The 17,671-nt window shown below is 39.8% G+C and overlaps 1 protein-coding gene across 11 annotated transcripts in view; it reads left to right on the forward strand.

The window, feature by feature from the left end:
• The window catches only part of KBTBD3 (kelch repeat and BTB domain containing 3), a 29,637-nt gene extending 16,226 nt beyond the window's left edge, over positions 1 to 13,411 (forward strand). For 7 of the 11 annotated variants that reach the window (XM_045895143.2, XM_045895144.3, XM_045895141.3 and 4 more), the window contains 2 exons: positions 5,212 to 5,456; positions 10,025 to 13,411. In XM_045895143.2, coding sequence (XP_045751099.2) covers positions 5,236 to 5,456; positions 10,025 to 11,627 — 1,824 coding nt within the window. In that variant the 5' untranslated portion in view covers positions 5,212 to 5,235 and the 3' untranslated portion in view covers positions 11,628 to 13,411. Of the gene's footprint in view, positions 1 to 1,198; positions 1,480 to 5,211; positions 5,457 to 10,024 lie in introns of all 11 variants that reach the window. The other 4 variants (XM_054512332.2, XM_054512328.2, XM_054512331.2 and 1 more) reach the window with 2 other exon arrangements.
• The last annotated feature ends 4,260 nt before the right edge of the window (positions 13,412 to 17,671 follow it).

The following is a 17,671-nucleotide window of genomic DNA, read 5'->3' on the forward strand; positions in this document are numbered from 1 at the left end:
AAAAATAAAATCTTAAAAAAAAAAAAATAGATATGGCGGGTGAAGGAAGACTTCCAAGTGTCTGGCTTGGGGAATATAGAGCCATTCATCTCAATGGGAAACCCAAAAAGAGTAGAGTTATGGTGGGGGGATCAGAATGATATTACTTGAACTTTGTAGTCCACTGGTAATTATGGCCACATTAAAGAATTGAAAAACAGAGATATTTTTAATGCCCAATAAAAAATATATTTTAAAATTAAAATTAAATTGTATGTATAGACACACACACATACATAATCATATACAGAACGAAGTGTTGTGAAACGAGTATTCAGCATCTAGCCACGTTCTCTCCTCTCTCTCCCTGACTAAATGGCTTGGAGGCCAAGGTAGTAATTCTGCTTTATGTTGTCCTATGGGGATCACAGAGCCTTGTCAGCACCAATAATCCTAAACTTTGAGAGAACTTTTAAAAACCAAGAAGAGTCTACGATTGTAGGAGCTAAATGTATCTTTCCATCTACAGTATCTAACTTCCTCTGTCAGAGGGATTTAATACATATCAAAATGGATGAGGATTTAGAGCAGTTCCAAAGGGTATGTAGGCTGTGTGGACTGAGTCTCCCCACCAATTCTGTGGTTCTCTGAGGCAGCTGTGGAGAGACCCCACGTTGCTGTTACAGATTATGGACGCTCCAGCCCATCAGTAGACTTGAAAAACAGACCAGGAGATATACCCTGGTCTCATTGTGTGCTTGAGAAGATGCTGTGATCCTTTGCACAGCATTAAGTCATGTCTGTCTGTCTAGCATAGATCATGCTGGTTATCTGCTCTGTGTACCATTTTGTGTATTGTACATATTCCCTGGCCTTTCCCCTTAAATGTTCCTTTCCAGCATTATGGAGTCAGTAAGAGAGGCTGGCTCAAGTCTCAACCAGTGTGTCTTTCTCTCACCTGATCCTGGCACTCCAGATAAACTACATTACAGGGATAGCTCTTGTGTTCAACTGTTCTCTTATGCCTTAGGAATTATTAGAGACTGCTTCTCCTGTTCTTCCCCCCACCACCTTATTATGCATATAAACCTCTTGATTAGTGGCAATTAAGGCATTTCCTTAGCTTTTATGTTAAATTTTTAGTAGAAAATAAATACTAAATTTCACTTATTTAGCATATACTAATTGCTAAAGTATGTATTATTTTTACCCTTCTCAGCAACACAACTATAGACAGGTACAGTTTATCCCTATTTTATAGAAGGAAAAAATGAGAATCAAAGACTAGAAGCTCCTTGCCTCAACTATATCCCCAGTAAAGTGCTGGAGCAGCGCTGGAGCCCATCTGTCTGATTCTGAAGCCCTGCTCATCCTACTACCTCACATTACATCGTTCCCCTGGGAAGATGGATGATTTATAGTTACTAGAAGAGGAGGAAAAAACATCCATAATTTTAAAATCAGAGTTTTACAAGTGACTTAAGAGGCATGCCTTGTGAGGTGAGGAATGACTCTTGGGATGGTAGCTGTATATAATTATCTGTGTACCCCACTCTAACTCGGGGTTATATATTCTTTTCTGCCCTAGGTCACATATTAACAACATTCTGAAGTAAAGATTTGGAATGTTGTGATGATTATTGTATCAACTTAACTGGGCCACAGGGCTCCCAGACATTCGGTCAAATGTTATTCTGGGTGTTTCTATGAGGGTGTTTCCGGATGAGATTAACACTTGGATAGACAAACTGACTAAGCAGGTTTTCCTCCCTAATGAAGGTGGGCCTCACCCAATCAGTTGAAGACCTGGATAAGACAAAACTGCTGAGTAAGAGAAAACTTACCTGAGTGCTGCATTGAGACAGTCATTTCCTGCCTTTGGACTCAAACTGAAAAATCAGCTGTTCCCAGGTTTCCAGGCTGCCAGCTTTCAGACTTGAACTTATACCCTCTGCTGTCCTGGGTCTCCAGCTTGCCAACCACAGACCTTGGGACCTCCATAATTTTGTGAACCAAGTCCTTATTTTTTATAGACACACTATAAAACTACATGTACCAGTATGTGTGTGTGTGTGTGTGTGTGTGTACACAAAACCAGTAGACTTGTAGCCTATTGGTTCATTGGTTCTGCTTCTCTAGAGAACTCTGACTGGTGCAACTGTTTTCTGCCTTCCTTTTCTTCGGAACTGCCCCCAAGCCTCTCATTATCTCTCTCCCTTCATGACGCCCACTCTCATTAGGTCTCCCTCCTTATAGCTGCTTTAGAATGCTGCTCACAGAATCACTGCAGGGAGTTTATTTTTCAAGGAACACTGCCAGTCACATCCTATTACCCTCCCCCGATTGTGCACACTCGCTCTCCCTCCCATGCATGTGTGCACACATTGCCCTTCACGCAGTACATCAGCCACCCAGTGGAACTTCCTGTGATGATGAAAATACTACAGATTTCTGCTGTGCAATGTAATAGCCGCTGGCCGTATGTGATAGTGCAGTCTCCAGAGAAACAGAACCAACTAGAGAGATGGACGGACAGGCAGACTGACAATAGGAAGCTGGCTTCTGTGATCATGGAGCCTGAGAGACCCTGAGATCTGCAGCCGACATGCTGCCAGGAGAGCCAGCAAGAGAGCCAGCGGGACGGTGACAGCCCTGAGTCTCAGTACAAAGGCCGGAGAAGCCTGACGTCACAACTCCAAGACAGTCCAAGAGACGGAAAGAATACTTTCTTACTTGGCCTTGTGTTCCGTTCCGGCTTTCAAAGGACTGGATGAGTCCCATTCACATGAGGGAGGGCACTCTGCTTTACCGAGTCTACCACTTCAAATGTTAATCTCATCCACAGACACTCCCAGAAATAATGCTTAGCCACATATCTGGGCACTCCATGGCCCAGTCATGTTGACACATAAAAGTAATCATCACACTACATATGGCTACTGATTACTTAAAATATGGTTGTTAGGGCAACCAAAGAACTAAATTTTTTATTTAATTTAATCAGATAATTTAAATTTAAATAGTGATGCACGGCTCATGATTACTGTATTGGACAACATAGCAATAGATGGTCTCAGTCCTAGACTAGAGCTTTAATTGATGCTCTAGGACCATTCAGACTACTTCTCCATGTATAGCTTCCACCTGGGCTTGAAACACTCCCTCTGGGAGAACGAAGCCACCATGTGAGAAGTCCAACTACCCTGAGACTGCCATGCTGTGAGGAAGTGTAAGCTAGCCACATGGAGAAAGTGAATTGAGAGAGACACACACAAAAACAGACAGAGACCCATCTGTTCTAGCCATCCCATCTGAAGCATCAGAAATGGGAAAAAAGGAACCATACTGGACCTGGAGCCCAGTCAGGCCTTCAGATGACTTCGGCCAGAACTGCCATCTGACTCTAAGTATATGAAAGCCCCAAGCAAGAAGCTACAGCTCAACCCAGAGAACTACGAGAGATAATAAATTGTTGTCATAGGCTACTAAGTTTTCTGGTGAATTGCAAAGCAATAGATGACCAGAATAAAAACATACTGAGAGAACCAAGGTTCCCTATTTCTCTGGTTCCCCTGTTTCCAATCTTCTTTTCCTTTCTGTTTCCCACTTCCCTGCTTTTTGGTGGGGTAAAGTTGTATGCACAGAACTGAATTTGGGAAAGTCACAATGATCTGGCCTTTCACTATCTTGGATTTCTGATCTCATGTTTAAAAGGCCTTTTTAAGTAAAGTTATACTATTTTCTGTCCTGCTTTCAAATAGGCCAACTTGGCTTAAAAGAGAGAGAGAGAGAGAGAGAGAGAAAGGACTCAAACAAAATCACAAATGAGAGGGGAGAAATAACAACCAACACCACAGAAAAACAATCACAAGAGAATTTTAATGATAAACTATGCCAACAAACTGTACAACCTGGAAGAAATGGATAAATTCCTAGAAACATATAAATTACCAAAACTGAAACAGGAAGAAATAGGAAACTTGAACAGACCAAAGCAAAGAAATTGAGTCCGTAATCAAAAAACTCCCAACAAACAAAAGTCTAGGACCAGATGGCTTCACAGAGGAATTCTACCAAACATTTAAAGAAGAGTTAATGCCTGTCTTATCAAACTATTCCAAAAAATAGAAAAGAAAGGAAAACTTCCAAATTCATTCTATGAGGTCAGCATTACCCTCATACCAAAACAGGATAAAGAGTCCACTAAAAAAGAGAACTTCAGGTCAATATCCCTGATGAAAATAGATGCAAAAATCTCAATAAAATACTACCAGCCAAATTTAACAATACATTAGAAAAATCATTCACCATGATCAAGAGAGATTTATTCCTGAGTTGCCAGGATGGTTCAATATTCGCAAATCAATCAACGTGATACGTCACATCAATAAGAGAAAAAATAAGAACCATATGATCATCTCAATAGATGCAGAAAAAAAGCATTTGACAAAGTTCAACATCCAGTCATGATAAAAACCCTCAACAAAATAGGTTTCGAGGGACCATACCTCCATATAATAAAGGCTATATATGAAAAATCCACAGCTAATATCATCCTAAATGGGGAAAAATGGAGAACTTTCTCTCTAAGGTCAGGAACAAAACAAGGAGGTCCAGTCTTACCACTTTGATTCAACATAGCACTGGAAGTCCTAGCCACAGCACTCAGACAAGAAAAAGAAATAAAAGGCATCCAAATAGGCCAACTTGGACCAATGCTTGCGTTTCTTTCCTTACTAAAGGCCATAACTAGTTAATACAGTCTAACACGCTGGTCCTTTTCGGTCATTTATCTCTGAAAAGTTGAGCCCCAGAAGGCATATATTTTAACATCTTCTTTGCTGCTAGAAGAAAATGGATGGGAGGGGACAGGGATGTGTTGGGTATACAGCCATGTGGTAACTACTGGGTAAATAATACCTCTACACGTAACAAGACTAGTCATGTAGTGAGAGCCTATGTGAGCTGCACATACAACTTAAAAATTGTGCTATTTGACACAATTATATAGCCTTGAACTTTATCCTTCTATTTGATAATACTTTTTATCCCAGGAATCTCAATATTAATAAAAATTCCAAAGAAATTTATTATTAAATGTCATGAAAACAAATGTTTAGAACAAGGTTTACTATGTTATAGTTGTTCTCAGTGTAAATGACACTAAACAGACTTTGGATCTGAAATATCATCAGGACTCACCACAGCAGTGATTTTTCTTTTCCATTCCAGTCCTAAGAACAAAGGAAATTGGCTATGGATAATTCATATCATTTCAATCAACGAAACTCATGTAACGGACTTCCATCTGAGAAGAAAAACAACTTCCTTGTATCCGAAGATCATGGACAGAAAATCTTAAGTGTACTGCAGAATTTTAGAGAACAAAATGTCTTTTATGATTTCCAAATAATCATGAAAGATGAAATAATTCCATGTCATCGCTGTGTCTTAGCAGCGTGCAGTGACTTTTTCAGGTACTTCACTTGTCTGTCTGTGCCTCAGATTCTGTGTTATTATGTTTCATAACTACTGAATTTCTCCCCTACAGGAGCATGCAACAGTAATTTTTAATTCTTAAAATAAAAACTAATTAGAACCTAGATTAACTAGTGATTTTTGAATATGAAGATTTATGACTACCTTTTTTAATGGTTCAGGTTCTCCCAGGTCAGCATTTCCTAAAGTTATACGGAACATTGGTCCCTTGAAATGTTCTGGGGGAAAAAAAAAATTTTCGATCTAGAGTCAGTTTTGTTTGGGAGAGTTCTTGCACTGCACTGTTTAGGAAAAAAAAGGAGAGGACAAAAGGATTAAAAAATGGAAATATAGTTCAAAAGAAAGGAAAACTGAGTTCAGTCATGTATCTGTGGGTTATACAAGGGAGAGGGACTCACACAGAGGATTTCAAGATTTCTCCTCTCTTTGACAAAGATATTCCTCTAGGGGAAAGGTACCTCCAGAAGCATTTCTGGAGAACACCCAACTTGTTCTGATTCTAGGCAACCTTCTGAATATAACTTGGTTCCCCTTGTAGGTCATCCTTACAGGGAATGTCCTAATCATAACACTGTTAGAACCCCCTGTGGCGACAGTGGGTTTCTGATTCTGCAAGGGTAAGTGTCAGACATATGACCTTAGTACTGCGGTAACTGCATCAAGGTCATACCATCCTGTGAGGCCTCTTGGTCAGACACACAAACCTCTCTTGGTGACATCCTGGTCTTCAGCCCTCCCAGTCACATTGCAATAAATTTAATCCTAATTGCAGTATTTGCATTATGTTCAGTTTTAGAAACAATTTTTATTTTAAATAAGGATGACTTAAATCTCTAGTAATTAAAATTTATAAAAACAGAGTAAGATTTAAGATATAAATACACTAGATGCAAGTTAGCTTATACTGATTTTAATCCTTAATTAAACTCCTATTTTGCCACCAGCATCTGATTAGACCTCACCCCTGTTGCCCTGGAGTGAATCCGCAGAAGTGTATTGATATTCACTACTTGCTAAACTCCCGTTCCTGGGGGGTTTCCTGCTTGCGTGGGGAGCAGTGGCTCAGTGCCGTGTCCCACCCCACCAGGGACGTGGAAGATACACCTTGGCCCTACCCAGACACTGGTTCTTTCTCTGTTCCTGTCATGTCTTCTCTCAGGTAACCTAAGCTATTCTTCGAACTCCACTGGGGCCCCCACTGTCCCTGTGCTCTGCCATTCTATGGTTCCACCAGTTTCTTCCCTGCTCTGTTCGACTCCAGGTTTTCTTCCTAGTAGCTCCATTCTGCTCCCCCACCCTCTGTCACCTCTTCCTGACAGGAAGCTGGATGCTGTAACGGTTAAGAACCTGGCCTCTGAATACACAGGCCCTAAATCTAAATCCTGGTTCTGCCACTTAATCAGACGTGACTTGAAGCAAGTGACTTAATTTCTTCAGGCCTCAGGTTCCTTATTTGTAAAAATTAAGACAATAAATTACAGAGTCATTATGAGGGTTAAATGAAGTAATGTATATGTACTGATTAGGACCGTGTCCGCTACATTCAACTAACACTAGATGCTATGAGTTCTGTTATTTCCAAACCTAGCAAAAAATGGACATAATCTGGTGCAAACACACAGGTTGATTTCCCTATCATGTTAACAAAATAAGAAGTTCATGTAGGGGCACCTGGGTGGCTCAGTGGGTTGGGCAACTGCCTTCGGCTCAGGTTGTGATCCTGGAGTCCCGGGATCGAGTCCCGCATCGGGCTCCCTGCTCAGCAGGGAGTCTGCTTCTCCCTCTGACCCTCCCCCCTCTCATGTGCTCTCTCTCATTCTCGCTTTCTCAAATAAATAAATAAAATCTTTAAAAAAAAAAAAAGAAAAATGACTGCAAATAGAACAAATCAGGCACTAGGAAGCTGCAAATTATTCTATGGTCAATTATTTGTATAACTTGATTTGAAATACTAATTTGCATTTTAAAAAATTATTCACGGGGCGCCTGGGTGGCTCAGTCGGTTGGGCGACTGCCTTCGGCTCAGGTCATGATCCTGGAGTCCCTGGATCGAGTCCCACATCGGGCTCCCTGCTCGGCAGGGAGTCTGCTTCTCCTTCTGACCCTCCCCCCTCTCATGTGCGCTCTCTCATTCTCTCTCTCTCAAAAAAATAAAATCTTTAAAAAAAAAAAAAAGTTCATGTAAACATTTGGATTGGCAGTCCTCTACTCTTCATGTAGAAGTTATTTATTAATTAAATGTATCTGCACATAATTTCTGTCCACAATATTTTGTTCAGCCTACTCCTAACTTTTATGGACCTGTTTTAAATTTTTTAAAAATCCTGTTTAAAAAACAGAACAATATATATGTTTTTAAAATTTTTTCCCTGCTTTGAAGTAACACAAATGGCAGTCTTATAATGACCTAGGTCCTTTATTATATATAGTATTTTACTAAAGGAATACACAGTTCATATAAAAATATGTACAAATAAAGACTGAAATTCTGTAATTTACACTCTTAGGTGATGAGGCCACCAATTCATAGTATTTGTGTTATCAAAGTCACTGGAATACTGGCAGGAAAAATATAAATTAGCAGGAAAGTGTACAGTGCATGAGAAGTGCACTTTATAATGATTTTGGAAAATGAAAGTTATAAATGAGATGTAAAATCACGGAGAGAAGATTGAAGAGGAATCACACATCTTGTACAACCACTTTATGATAATATGGTAAATTTGAGATGGATGTTAACTGGATACTTTAAAGATGAACAGGATGAAGTACAGAAATATGATCCTACTTGTGTCTTCTCAAAGAAAATGTGGAAGCTGGTGATAAATTAAAAATATATAGGATCTGTCAGAAAACACTTTCTTAAAATAATGATCGTAGCTAATACTTTGCATTGATTAACTCATTTGTGCCTCTGAAAACTCAGTGACGTAGATACTACAAGATCCCCACTTTCAGATGAAGGATTTGAAGCCCAATGAAGTCCCCCCCAAGGTCACACAGCTAGTGAGTGACAATGGCCAGATACCCACCCAGGCAGCCAGAGTCTCGAGGTCAGGCTGTTAATATTACCCTAAACTGATGATCCCTGTCTCCATAATCCAATATAATTATCATCAGAGTTTCGTATTGCTGGGTTAACATTATTTAAATACCCTGTATGATGTAGAACATGTACGTGATCTGCGTAACTGCATTCATTTGCAGATTAAGAAGAACCCAGTAGCCTAGTGGGAAGGCACTTTGTCATCCTTCCTTGTCCTGAGGGGGGTTCCGGGTTTGGAGGGCCCCTCATACTTCTCAGTCGGATACTAGCGCTTCCTGAGTAGCTTTGGCTACCCTCTAGAACAGACTGAAGAACTGAACTGGTTCCCCCAGCGCACTTGAGTAGCTCGGGGCACTGCTCACAAAGGTATCCGGGACGGTTCTGATACAGGCGCAAACCAGTATTAAGCCAGAACCCAAACCAGTCACTCCAGGCCTGCCGGAGGTGCAACCACGGGTGGTCCTTAGTTCTTTCTTGAAGCTCTTTCTCTTTCAGCTCAGCCTCCACTCGCTGTTCCACTGACAACCACCATAGCAAGTCTGTGTAAAAATGAATCATTCTGGATGTGAAGTCAACAGAAGGATGGGTGCCAAGATTGGTCTACCAAACCAATAGTAAAATAAGTCTTAGTCTCCTGCCCAAACATTTGCAAATAATTTATATTTTCACTTAAATTGAGCCCCAAAAGTTCCCACTTCCTTAGACTCTAGCCCCTCGGCCAGGTGGTGATGAATTACAGCTCAGAAGAACTCAGTCTGCTCTAACTCAAATCTAGGGACCACCTCCATCTCTCAGTGGCTGTTTCTTCGAAAACTTACTTTTAGCCTTTTGGGTTGGCGTTTAGCTCCATGAAATCACATTCCCCTTTTTTCCTAAAGTGCTGCATGAAATATGTCTCTTTCAACGTGTATTTGAATATATCTCGTTTGGTGGATTTCCCACACAGACAGACTCCTTGGAGACATCTGATACCTCACAGCATTCCACCTTCCACATGTTTCACAGCTGCCAAACTGAAAATTACTGTGCAAGATACTTTTACATCCTAAACCCAGAAGCATTATATATTTTAAGTACTTCTAGTTATCACCTGCAGAGTGGATACTAATTAACTCATAAAAAAAGGAAATTCAGCCATTAGAGAGATTTTACCCTAATTTTATGAATGATATTTAAAAGCATGAAATTAGTTTACAAAATGTGAATCTTCTTATAGCCTTCCTTGGATGAGGTGCGGTAGCTCAGCTGTAGCCTATGTATTTTGCAGTATGGGAGTTAGGTGGTACAACGTATGTCTTAAACAATGCAGTACACAACTATTCTAGATATTAAAACAACTGATCAAGATGCTTTTAAAATGTTTCATAAATACAGACTTGACATGTGTGAAATATATTTTAAATCAACCTGAGGGTCAAGGAAGCGTCTAGAAGGTAATGTTGAAAACTAGCAGGGAATGACCTCTTCCCACTTGCTCTTCTGTGTTCTTTACTGTTGCAGGGCTATGTTTGAAGTGAACATGAGAGAGAGAGACGGTGGGAGCGTCACCATCACTAATCTGTCCTCCAAAGCCGTGAAGGCGTTCCTTGACTACGCCTATACCGGGAAAACACAGATAACAGATGATAATGTGGAAATGTTCTTCCAGTTGTCCTCGTTTCTTCAAGTCTCCTTCCTAGCCAAAGCTTGCAGTGACTTTTTAATAAAAAGTATTAACCTTGTCAACTGTCTGCAGTTACTATCTATGTCAGACAGCTACGGCTCCCCCCGCTTGTTCAATCACGCACTGTACTTTGTACAGAACCACTTTTCCTTGCTATTTAAGTCCAGTGATTTCTTAGAGATGAATTTTGGAGTCCTGCAAAAATGTCTGGAGTCAGATGAGTTAAATGTCCCCGAAGAAGAAACTGTCCTGAAAGTTGTCCTTAGTTGGACCAAACATAACTTAGAATCGAGACAAAAGCATCTGCCTTATTTGATTAAAAAAGTACGATTACATCAGTTATCTGAGGAGACCCTTCAAGACTGTCTGCTCAACGAAGAGTGTTTACTCAAAAGCACAAACTGCTTTGACATGGTCATGGATGCCGTTAAGTGTGTGCAAGGTTCTGGGGGACTCTTCCCTGATGCTCGGCCATCCACCACTGAAAAATACATATTTGTTCACAAAACTGAGGAAAATGGAGGCGACCAATATACATTTTGCTATAATATCAATAGTGACTCGTGGAAAGTGCTGCCACAGTCACAGCTGATCGATTTGCCAGGGTCTAGTCTGTCTAGTTACGGAGAGAAGATATTCCTGACAGGAGGCTGCAAAGGGCCATGCTGCAGAACTGTCCGGCTTCATATCGCGGAGTCCTATCACGACGCGACCGATCAGACCTGGTGCTACTGTCCAGTGAAAAACGATTTCTTCCTGGTATCAACTATGAAGACACCAAGAACCATGCACACGTCAGTTCTGGCTCTCAATAGATTATTTGTCATTGGTGGGAAGACCAGAGGGTCTCAGGACATTAAAAGTCTCTTAGATGTTGAGTCTTACAACCCTCTTTCCAAAGAATGGCTATCTGTTAGCCCGTTACCCCGGGGCATATACTATCCCGAAGCGAGTGCATGCCAGAATGTCATCTATGTTCTTGGATCAGAGGTAGAGATTACAGATGCCTTTAACCCATCACTCGACTGCTTCTTTAAATACAACGCGACCACTGACCAGTGGTCGGAACTGGTAGCAGAGTTCGGGCAGTTTTTCCATGCAACCCTGATTAAAGCTGTCCCGGTCAACTGCACGCTGTATATATGTGACCTTTCCACCTACAAGGTGTATAGTTTTTGTCCAGATACTTGCGTCTGGAAGGGGGAAGGCTCTTTTGAATGTGCAGGCTTTAACGCAGGTGCAGTTGGGATCGAAGATAAAATCTATATCTTAGGTGGTGATTACGCACCAGATGAAATCACAGATGAAGTGCAGGTCTACCACAGCAGTAGATCTGAATGGGAAGAAGTCTCACCGATGCCAAGAGCCTTAACTGAATTTTACTGCCAGGTGATTCGGTTCAATAAATACAGAGACCCGTGGTTTTCTAATCATTTCTGAAAGGAGCACAGTCTAAAATGATTCCAGGTCTAGAAACCTACTGTAAATCTGTTAACCTGTAGTTGGTAACAAGGTCTTTACCTCTTAGTAAAGTAAAATGTACCCCCTGTTAGAGAATCACTATGAATGTACAGCATATAGAACTTAGCAGTTGCCAGAAACTTTAAACACAAAGTACATTTACCAGACATTATATTGAATATAATTTAATCGTGGAGAATCCAGAATACTTAGTATCCTCATACGTAAGTAAAACACATAGGTATCGATGTCTTGATTTTTAGAGTAGTTTATCCATGAAAGACCAGTAAGAACAAAATCAGTGTTCACAGATTTGTACTATCTAGACGGGAAAAATCTGTTTAGGTAGTGGAAATGGATTACTTGCACACTATGTTAGGTGAAGTGAAAATTAAATAACAAAGAGGTAAGAAGCCTGCCCTGTTACTACAGGAGTAAGAGGGGCTGAATTCCTATCCTTTCCAATCATGGCTTAGCTTCTTTTAAGCCCTTCCTTTTTTTTCCACCATTTGTTGTTTTTTTTTGTTTTGTTTTGTTTTTCGTCAGGTACACTTTTCTAAAATGCAGTGTATTTCCCCCTGGGCTTCTAAGCTATACACTAAACATGGCTTGACTTTTTTTTTATGATTCAACTCTTCATTAAGAGCATAATGTTCCATGACATAATGCCATAATGCCAATGGCAATTACTGAAATGCTTTTAAAATTGCTGATTCTATTAGTTCTCAGTGTTAGTTGGCTTCAATTTCTAGCAATATCATATCTTTCTTATTTTGTGGCTCAGGCTCAGTAAATTAACATTCTTCATTTAATTATTAGTTCTAAGTTACACCCAATCTGAGTCTATCTTAACATGTAACCCATTGAGTGAAGTTCCTGGATTCTGATATGGTAATCCTCAAATACTTTTTCTGTATCCTTGCCAGTTTCCAGGATTACTGAGGATGTAGGAAATCTGACCTCTAGATAAGTGTATTCTTATGTTGCATTTCTTAAATTTTTAAATGTCCAAATCTGAGTTTGGACAAATTAATTAATTAAGAAATTTCAACATTTAAATTAGTACCATATCAGTTTTCTTTGATGATATATACCAACTATAAAGCACCGTGTTGGTTTACTACTTACATAAGTTATTCATAGTGAATTGTTTTCCAAATTCTTTTAAAAATGACTAGGTTTTTGGTATTGATCTTATTTACAACCTGATGTATCTGTTTAGATGCTTAGTCATCTTTAACCCAAACAAAGAAAGAGTATCAGTCAGTCATCCTTGTTCTCAGGTAGGATGATTCTGTGTTGCAAGAGAGTATGTTTCTTTCATAAGTTTAAAAGATATAGCCATATTAGGCTGTAAAAGTGGAAATATACCTAAATAAAGGTCCATTTATTATACCATATAAGTTTATGCAATCGTAAGCTTCAAATATATTTTTTTCAAAATAGAACAGGACATTAGACTACATGATCATGCAATTCCAAAATCGGACTGTCCCTAATCAGATGACAGTTGCATAAAAAGTATTCTGTAGAATTGTTGGCCTTCCTTCCTAAGTTGGCTCTGCCTTTTCCTGTGTGTGTGTGTGTGCGCGCAAGAAAAAAAATTCAGTGAAGGCTTTTGTGTGCATATTTGTGGCTTTGGAAACAAATTATTTAAGAAAGACCCTAACACAGTGGGTGACCTATCTGTGGATTTACTGAACTGTTAATTTAAACATATATAAATAATTAAAGTATGTTTAAAATAAATACTGTTTTAATTACTGACTCTAGGAATTGTTAATCTCTTACAGAAAGGAGAAACTAAGGTGAAAGAGAATCCCTTCCTGATCTTGTTTCATTATTAGATTATCTTGACGTCTGCCCATCTTCTCATTGGCTGTTGATTCCTGGTAATGTTTCTAGAAACAAGGCCTAGGTCGCTCCCTCTGCATATGATCTCATACACCTTCTAACACACAAGGCTTGCTGCGTTTCTTCTACAGTTGCTGCAGTTTACTTGTTAATCATTTTTTTCTCACTGCCATCCCTTTCCATCTGCAACGGAGTGCTCTGTGTCGGCTACAACGGCAAGGAAAGTACTCTGTCTGGTCGTCACACCTAAATTCTTCCTTTGTTTACTGTTCTTTGTCCCTGCCACCTTGTCCTTGCAGTCTGTCCTGGGCTTGGCTCCAGTAATAATGCATCTTGTTCTCTCTAATTTTGCATCTTCTTATAAAGGTGTCACATTTACATTATCTGTCTGCCGTATTGACAATGGGTTGTCTGTGTTCCACATCCTCGGGGAACCCAGCCACATGCATGCGTGGTCAGTGACTGAACTGGTTATATCTTTCTCATCCTGCCCATCGATCCCTGGCTTCACTGTCCGAGAACCATGCCTGGCATTCTGGCCTCACCCTCCGTTCTGGATCTCTGACAGGCAAGTCTCTGATCTCTCAAGCTTATTCTCAGAACCCCCGGAAAGAGCTGTATCCCTGTCTGTAAAGTTAGGTCAGAGGAAATAACACATCCCTTTATCTATGGCCTCTTCCCTGAGTCTTTTTTTTTTTTTCCCTCTGAAGTCTGCTTTCCCTTCATGATCCTCCTTCAGCCAACGTTGCATTGTGAGACAAAATCATTGTGCTCATTACCCAGATTGCTTTCATTCTTGTGGAAGAATTCTGTTAAACATTCCTAAATCCTTTATCATTTGGATTATGCACGTAAAAAAAAATTCTAATATTGTAACACCTTCTAAAATTGAAAGCTATATGGCATTATTATATATAAAGATGATTAAATTCAACATTTATATGAGATCAATTCAAAGTTAATGCACACTCCTGGAGTGATCTACAAACTTGATTTAAAATGTGGAGCACCTTTTGTTCATCTATTGGTTGTCCGACTGAGCAGTATGAAGAATATTAGCATAATCAAAATTCACTACCTCCCCAGAACACTCAACTCCAGCTCTGGGTGGGAAAGGAGTCTTTATCACAGCAGTATTCAATCATGCTACCCTGGAAAGCGAGAGTGCGATTTGAGAGTGACCACATCCCGCAACACGATTCCGTTTTTCCCACGTATCAAGAGCAACTGGATATGTGCACAGTGTGCGTAGCCCAAGGGGCACCGTTTAGAAAATCAGACTCAAGCAGAGAGAAACATGTATTGACATTCTGAGATAGGGAAGCAGTAAATACAGTGTTGATGATTAGGTATATTGTGGACCAGGTAGTGTTACTTTCAGGTCCTCCTTCTCAGTTTAATTGGATCCCGTGTTTGGAAGGTCTTTTATATTGAGAATTGAAAATGTACGCTCAAAAATGTCTTGCGGTGGGCCGCCCCGGAGGGCAACCTAAAAAGAAAGGCTGGAATGTGTAGGGAAGCCGATTTCCATTCAATGTAAGAAATCACTTGACTCCACTTGGCAAAGCCATATTCAGAATAAGACGAGTCTTCAGACATGCCCTGTGGCAGTTGGTTGGCCCAATAAGTTCCTACACAGCGGTAGACAACCAAAGATTTCTACACGCTCTTTACACATTTCCATCTCACTAGTTTTCTGACATACGGCTGATGACTTCCTCCTCCGATGTATTTAGCGTTTTAGGTTCTAAGGAACTTGGTTTCAGTGGCTCTGCATGCTCAAGGTTTCAACAGACCTACACCCGTTCAGGAGCAGTCTTACTGAAGAGAATTTGTTCTTCTTTTTTTTAATCACTCAGGAAAAATCTGTAAATGGTGCTGACATTTCTAGTGCACTGCTCATAGGGAATTCCCCCCCTCTGCTGTAGGTGCACATTCTTTCACAGAGAATAGAAACTGAAAGACCAGCACCTAAAATTTTCTCCCGAATTAGTTCCTATTTTGCTGCAAATGTTGCTGTCTAGTTAAATGTAGGGATTCTAGTTAAAGATTATATGATTTAAAAGAACATATCTTAAAAACCTTGATGTGTTTATAAATCAATTCTGTTTGATGGCACTATGATGCTTAATCAAATTTAATACCTAGTTAGGGAATATAATCACGGGATGACACTATTACACATTTACCAAAAGATAACTCTTCTAAATCCTAGATTCCTATTCAAACTTGAAAATAGCCTTAGAATCTAACACAGCTTCTGACGTGCTAGAGAGAAACCCCTCTAAATGCCAAAACACCCTGACAGCTGATTTTTTTTTCAACTTCTAATTCAGTTCTTTCAGGAAGAGAGCTCGACGCCTTCATTTTTGAAAAGTTCTACTACTGCTCACACTGAAAGCTTCGCGGCCTCCCAGCATAACTTCCCGCCCCTGGTCCTAGGGAGCTGTGTCCACCAGTATTTGAAACAGTAGCATGTCTCCCCTCTAAAACCGAGGCATCACTTTCCTTCTGTTGAAATGCTTAGCACTTTAAAACCTGCCACAACAGCTGGGGTTACATGTCTTTCCTTGTACCTCAGAAAATCCATCCTAATTCTCTCGCCTTTTTGGTGGGTTGAGCAATGCCGAGCATTGCAGAATCTCTCCATAATTCAGGCATTTTAGTCCCTGAACCAGCTCTCTAGTTCTTACAAATCCATTCTGAGCTAGACAGAGCCTTGCTGGGTTCTCCTTTTAACCACCCGCCCCACCACCACCACCATCATCAACATAACTACAAACACCAGTTTTCTGGGAGAGGAATTCTAAAGCCAAATTTTAATAAGTCTTTCAATCATTTGTCATTAGATCGGGTTTTCAGACTCTTAAAAGCACTTCTGATAAAGACCTTAAAAAGTATACAAAAAAACAGAAACCAAAGCAGTCACATCCTTGGTGGTTAATGGGAGGACGATTAGCTTACTAATCAATAAAGACTAGCTTTAAGGTAATAACGATCCAAGTGTGGAGCTTCACCCATGCCGTTAGTCTGATTGGATACAGCAGGCTATTTCCATGACACGATGCCATTGTTAAATAATGCTGTGAGCCAAGGTACCTTTATTCATCCCATCAACTTGCACAACATTCCCTACCACAGCTATCTAACTAGCTCACCAAATTATGCTTTGGTTCCAAGGGTAACAAGGCTGCTGGGATAATTCAGAGTACAGTTCCCTGAGTATCACATTATGGTGTAAATATTTCTTTACATGTCTGTCTTCCTCATTTAATTGGAAGCTCTTAGGAATAGGGACACTATATTCATCATGTCTGGACCTAGCAATTAGCATAGTGCTTTCATATAATAAGACATCCAGTAAACTGATACTCTGTTGAGCCAATATGTGAAACAAAATAGATTTGTTACAACTATATTGTTACAGAATAGGTCCATTATAACTGTACATCTTGCAACTTATTTTCATGTATAAAGGAAATGGTTTTGATCTACTTTAGGATTTCACATCTTAGAATGCTATCACATTGTATTTTAGTTATTTATGAATGTATGTGTTCTTTTTGTAATATTTGAGATCTTTCTCATGTTTAAAGTCTGAGAAAATTGGGATAGGTAATTTACACAACTGCAGCTTTTGTTAGTATATGGAAAAGTTAATAACAAAGCATTTGTTGACTGCGAGATTGCATTACACAGTGCACTGCCCACCTCGGGAGAACGTGTACGGTTGCATAATGTATGTATAGTTCTTGAAAGTAAAATTATAGATTCAAAGTCACTTATCCACCTGATTTTTTCAGTGCTTAGGGACTATTTGTTGTCAGTGAATTTTAATTATAATATCTAATTCTGTGTTTCCTTTCAAAGACGATCATATATAAGATAATGACTGCAAATTCCCTTAGCGGATGTGCAACCCACTTTCGTCCCCCATTAAAGCCTAGTAGTCTCAGTGACATTTTCCGCACTCGGGGAAGCTAGAGCTCCAAGCTACCAGGCATTGCGTACACAAATAATTTTCTTCATTTCCCTATTAGTGGAATGTGGGCTTTTGCCATATGCTTTGAGAAATAAAATCAGCATTTTTGCAGGTCCGTGTGAACCATATTAACATGTAGTGAAACATTTCAATTCTGTAAAATAATAATTTATTAAAATGTATCTCA

The sequence above is a fragment of the Mirounga angustirostris genome, unplaced genomic scaffold, assembly GCF_029215605.1.
Source record: "Mirounga angustirostris isolate CCGP_5_RB_7025 unplaced genomic scaffold, mMirAng1.0.hap1 SCAF_13, whole genome shotgun sequence".
In the NCBI taxonomy this organism is placed as follows: domain Eukaryota; kingdom Metazoa; phylum Chordata; class Mammalia; order Carnivora; family Phocidae; genus Mirounga; species Mirounga angustirostris.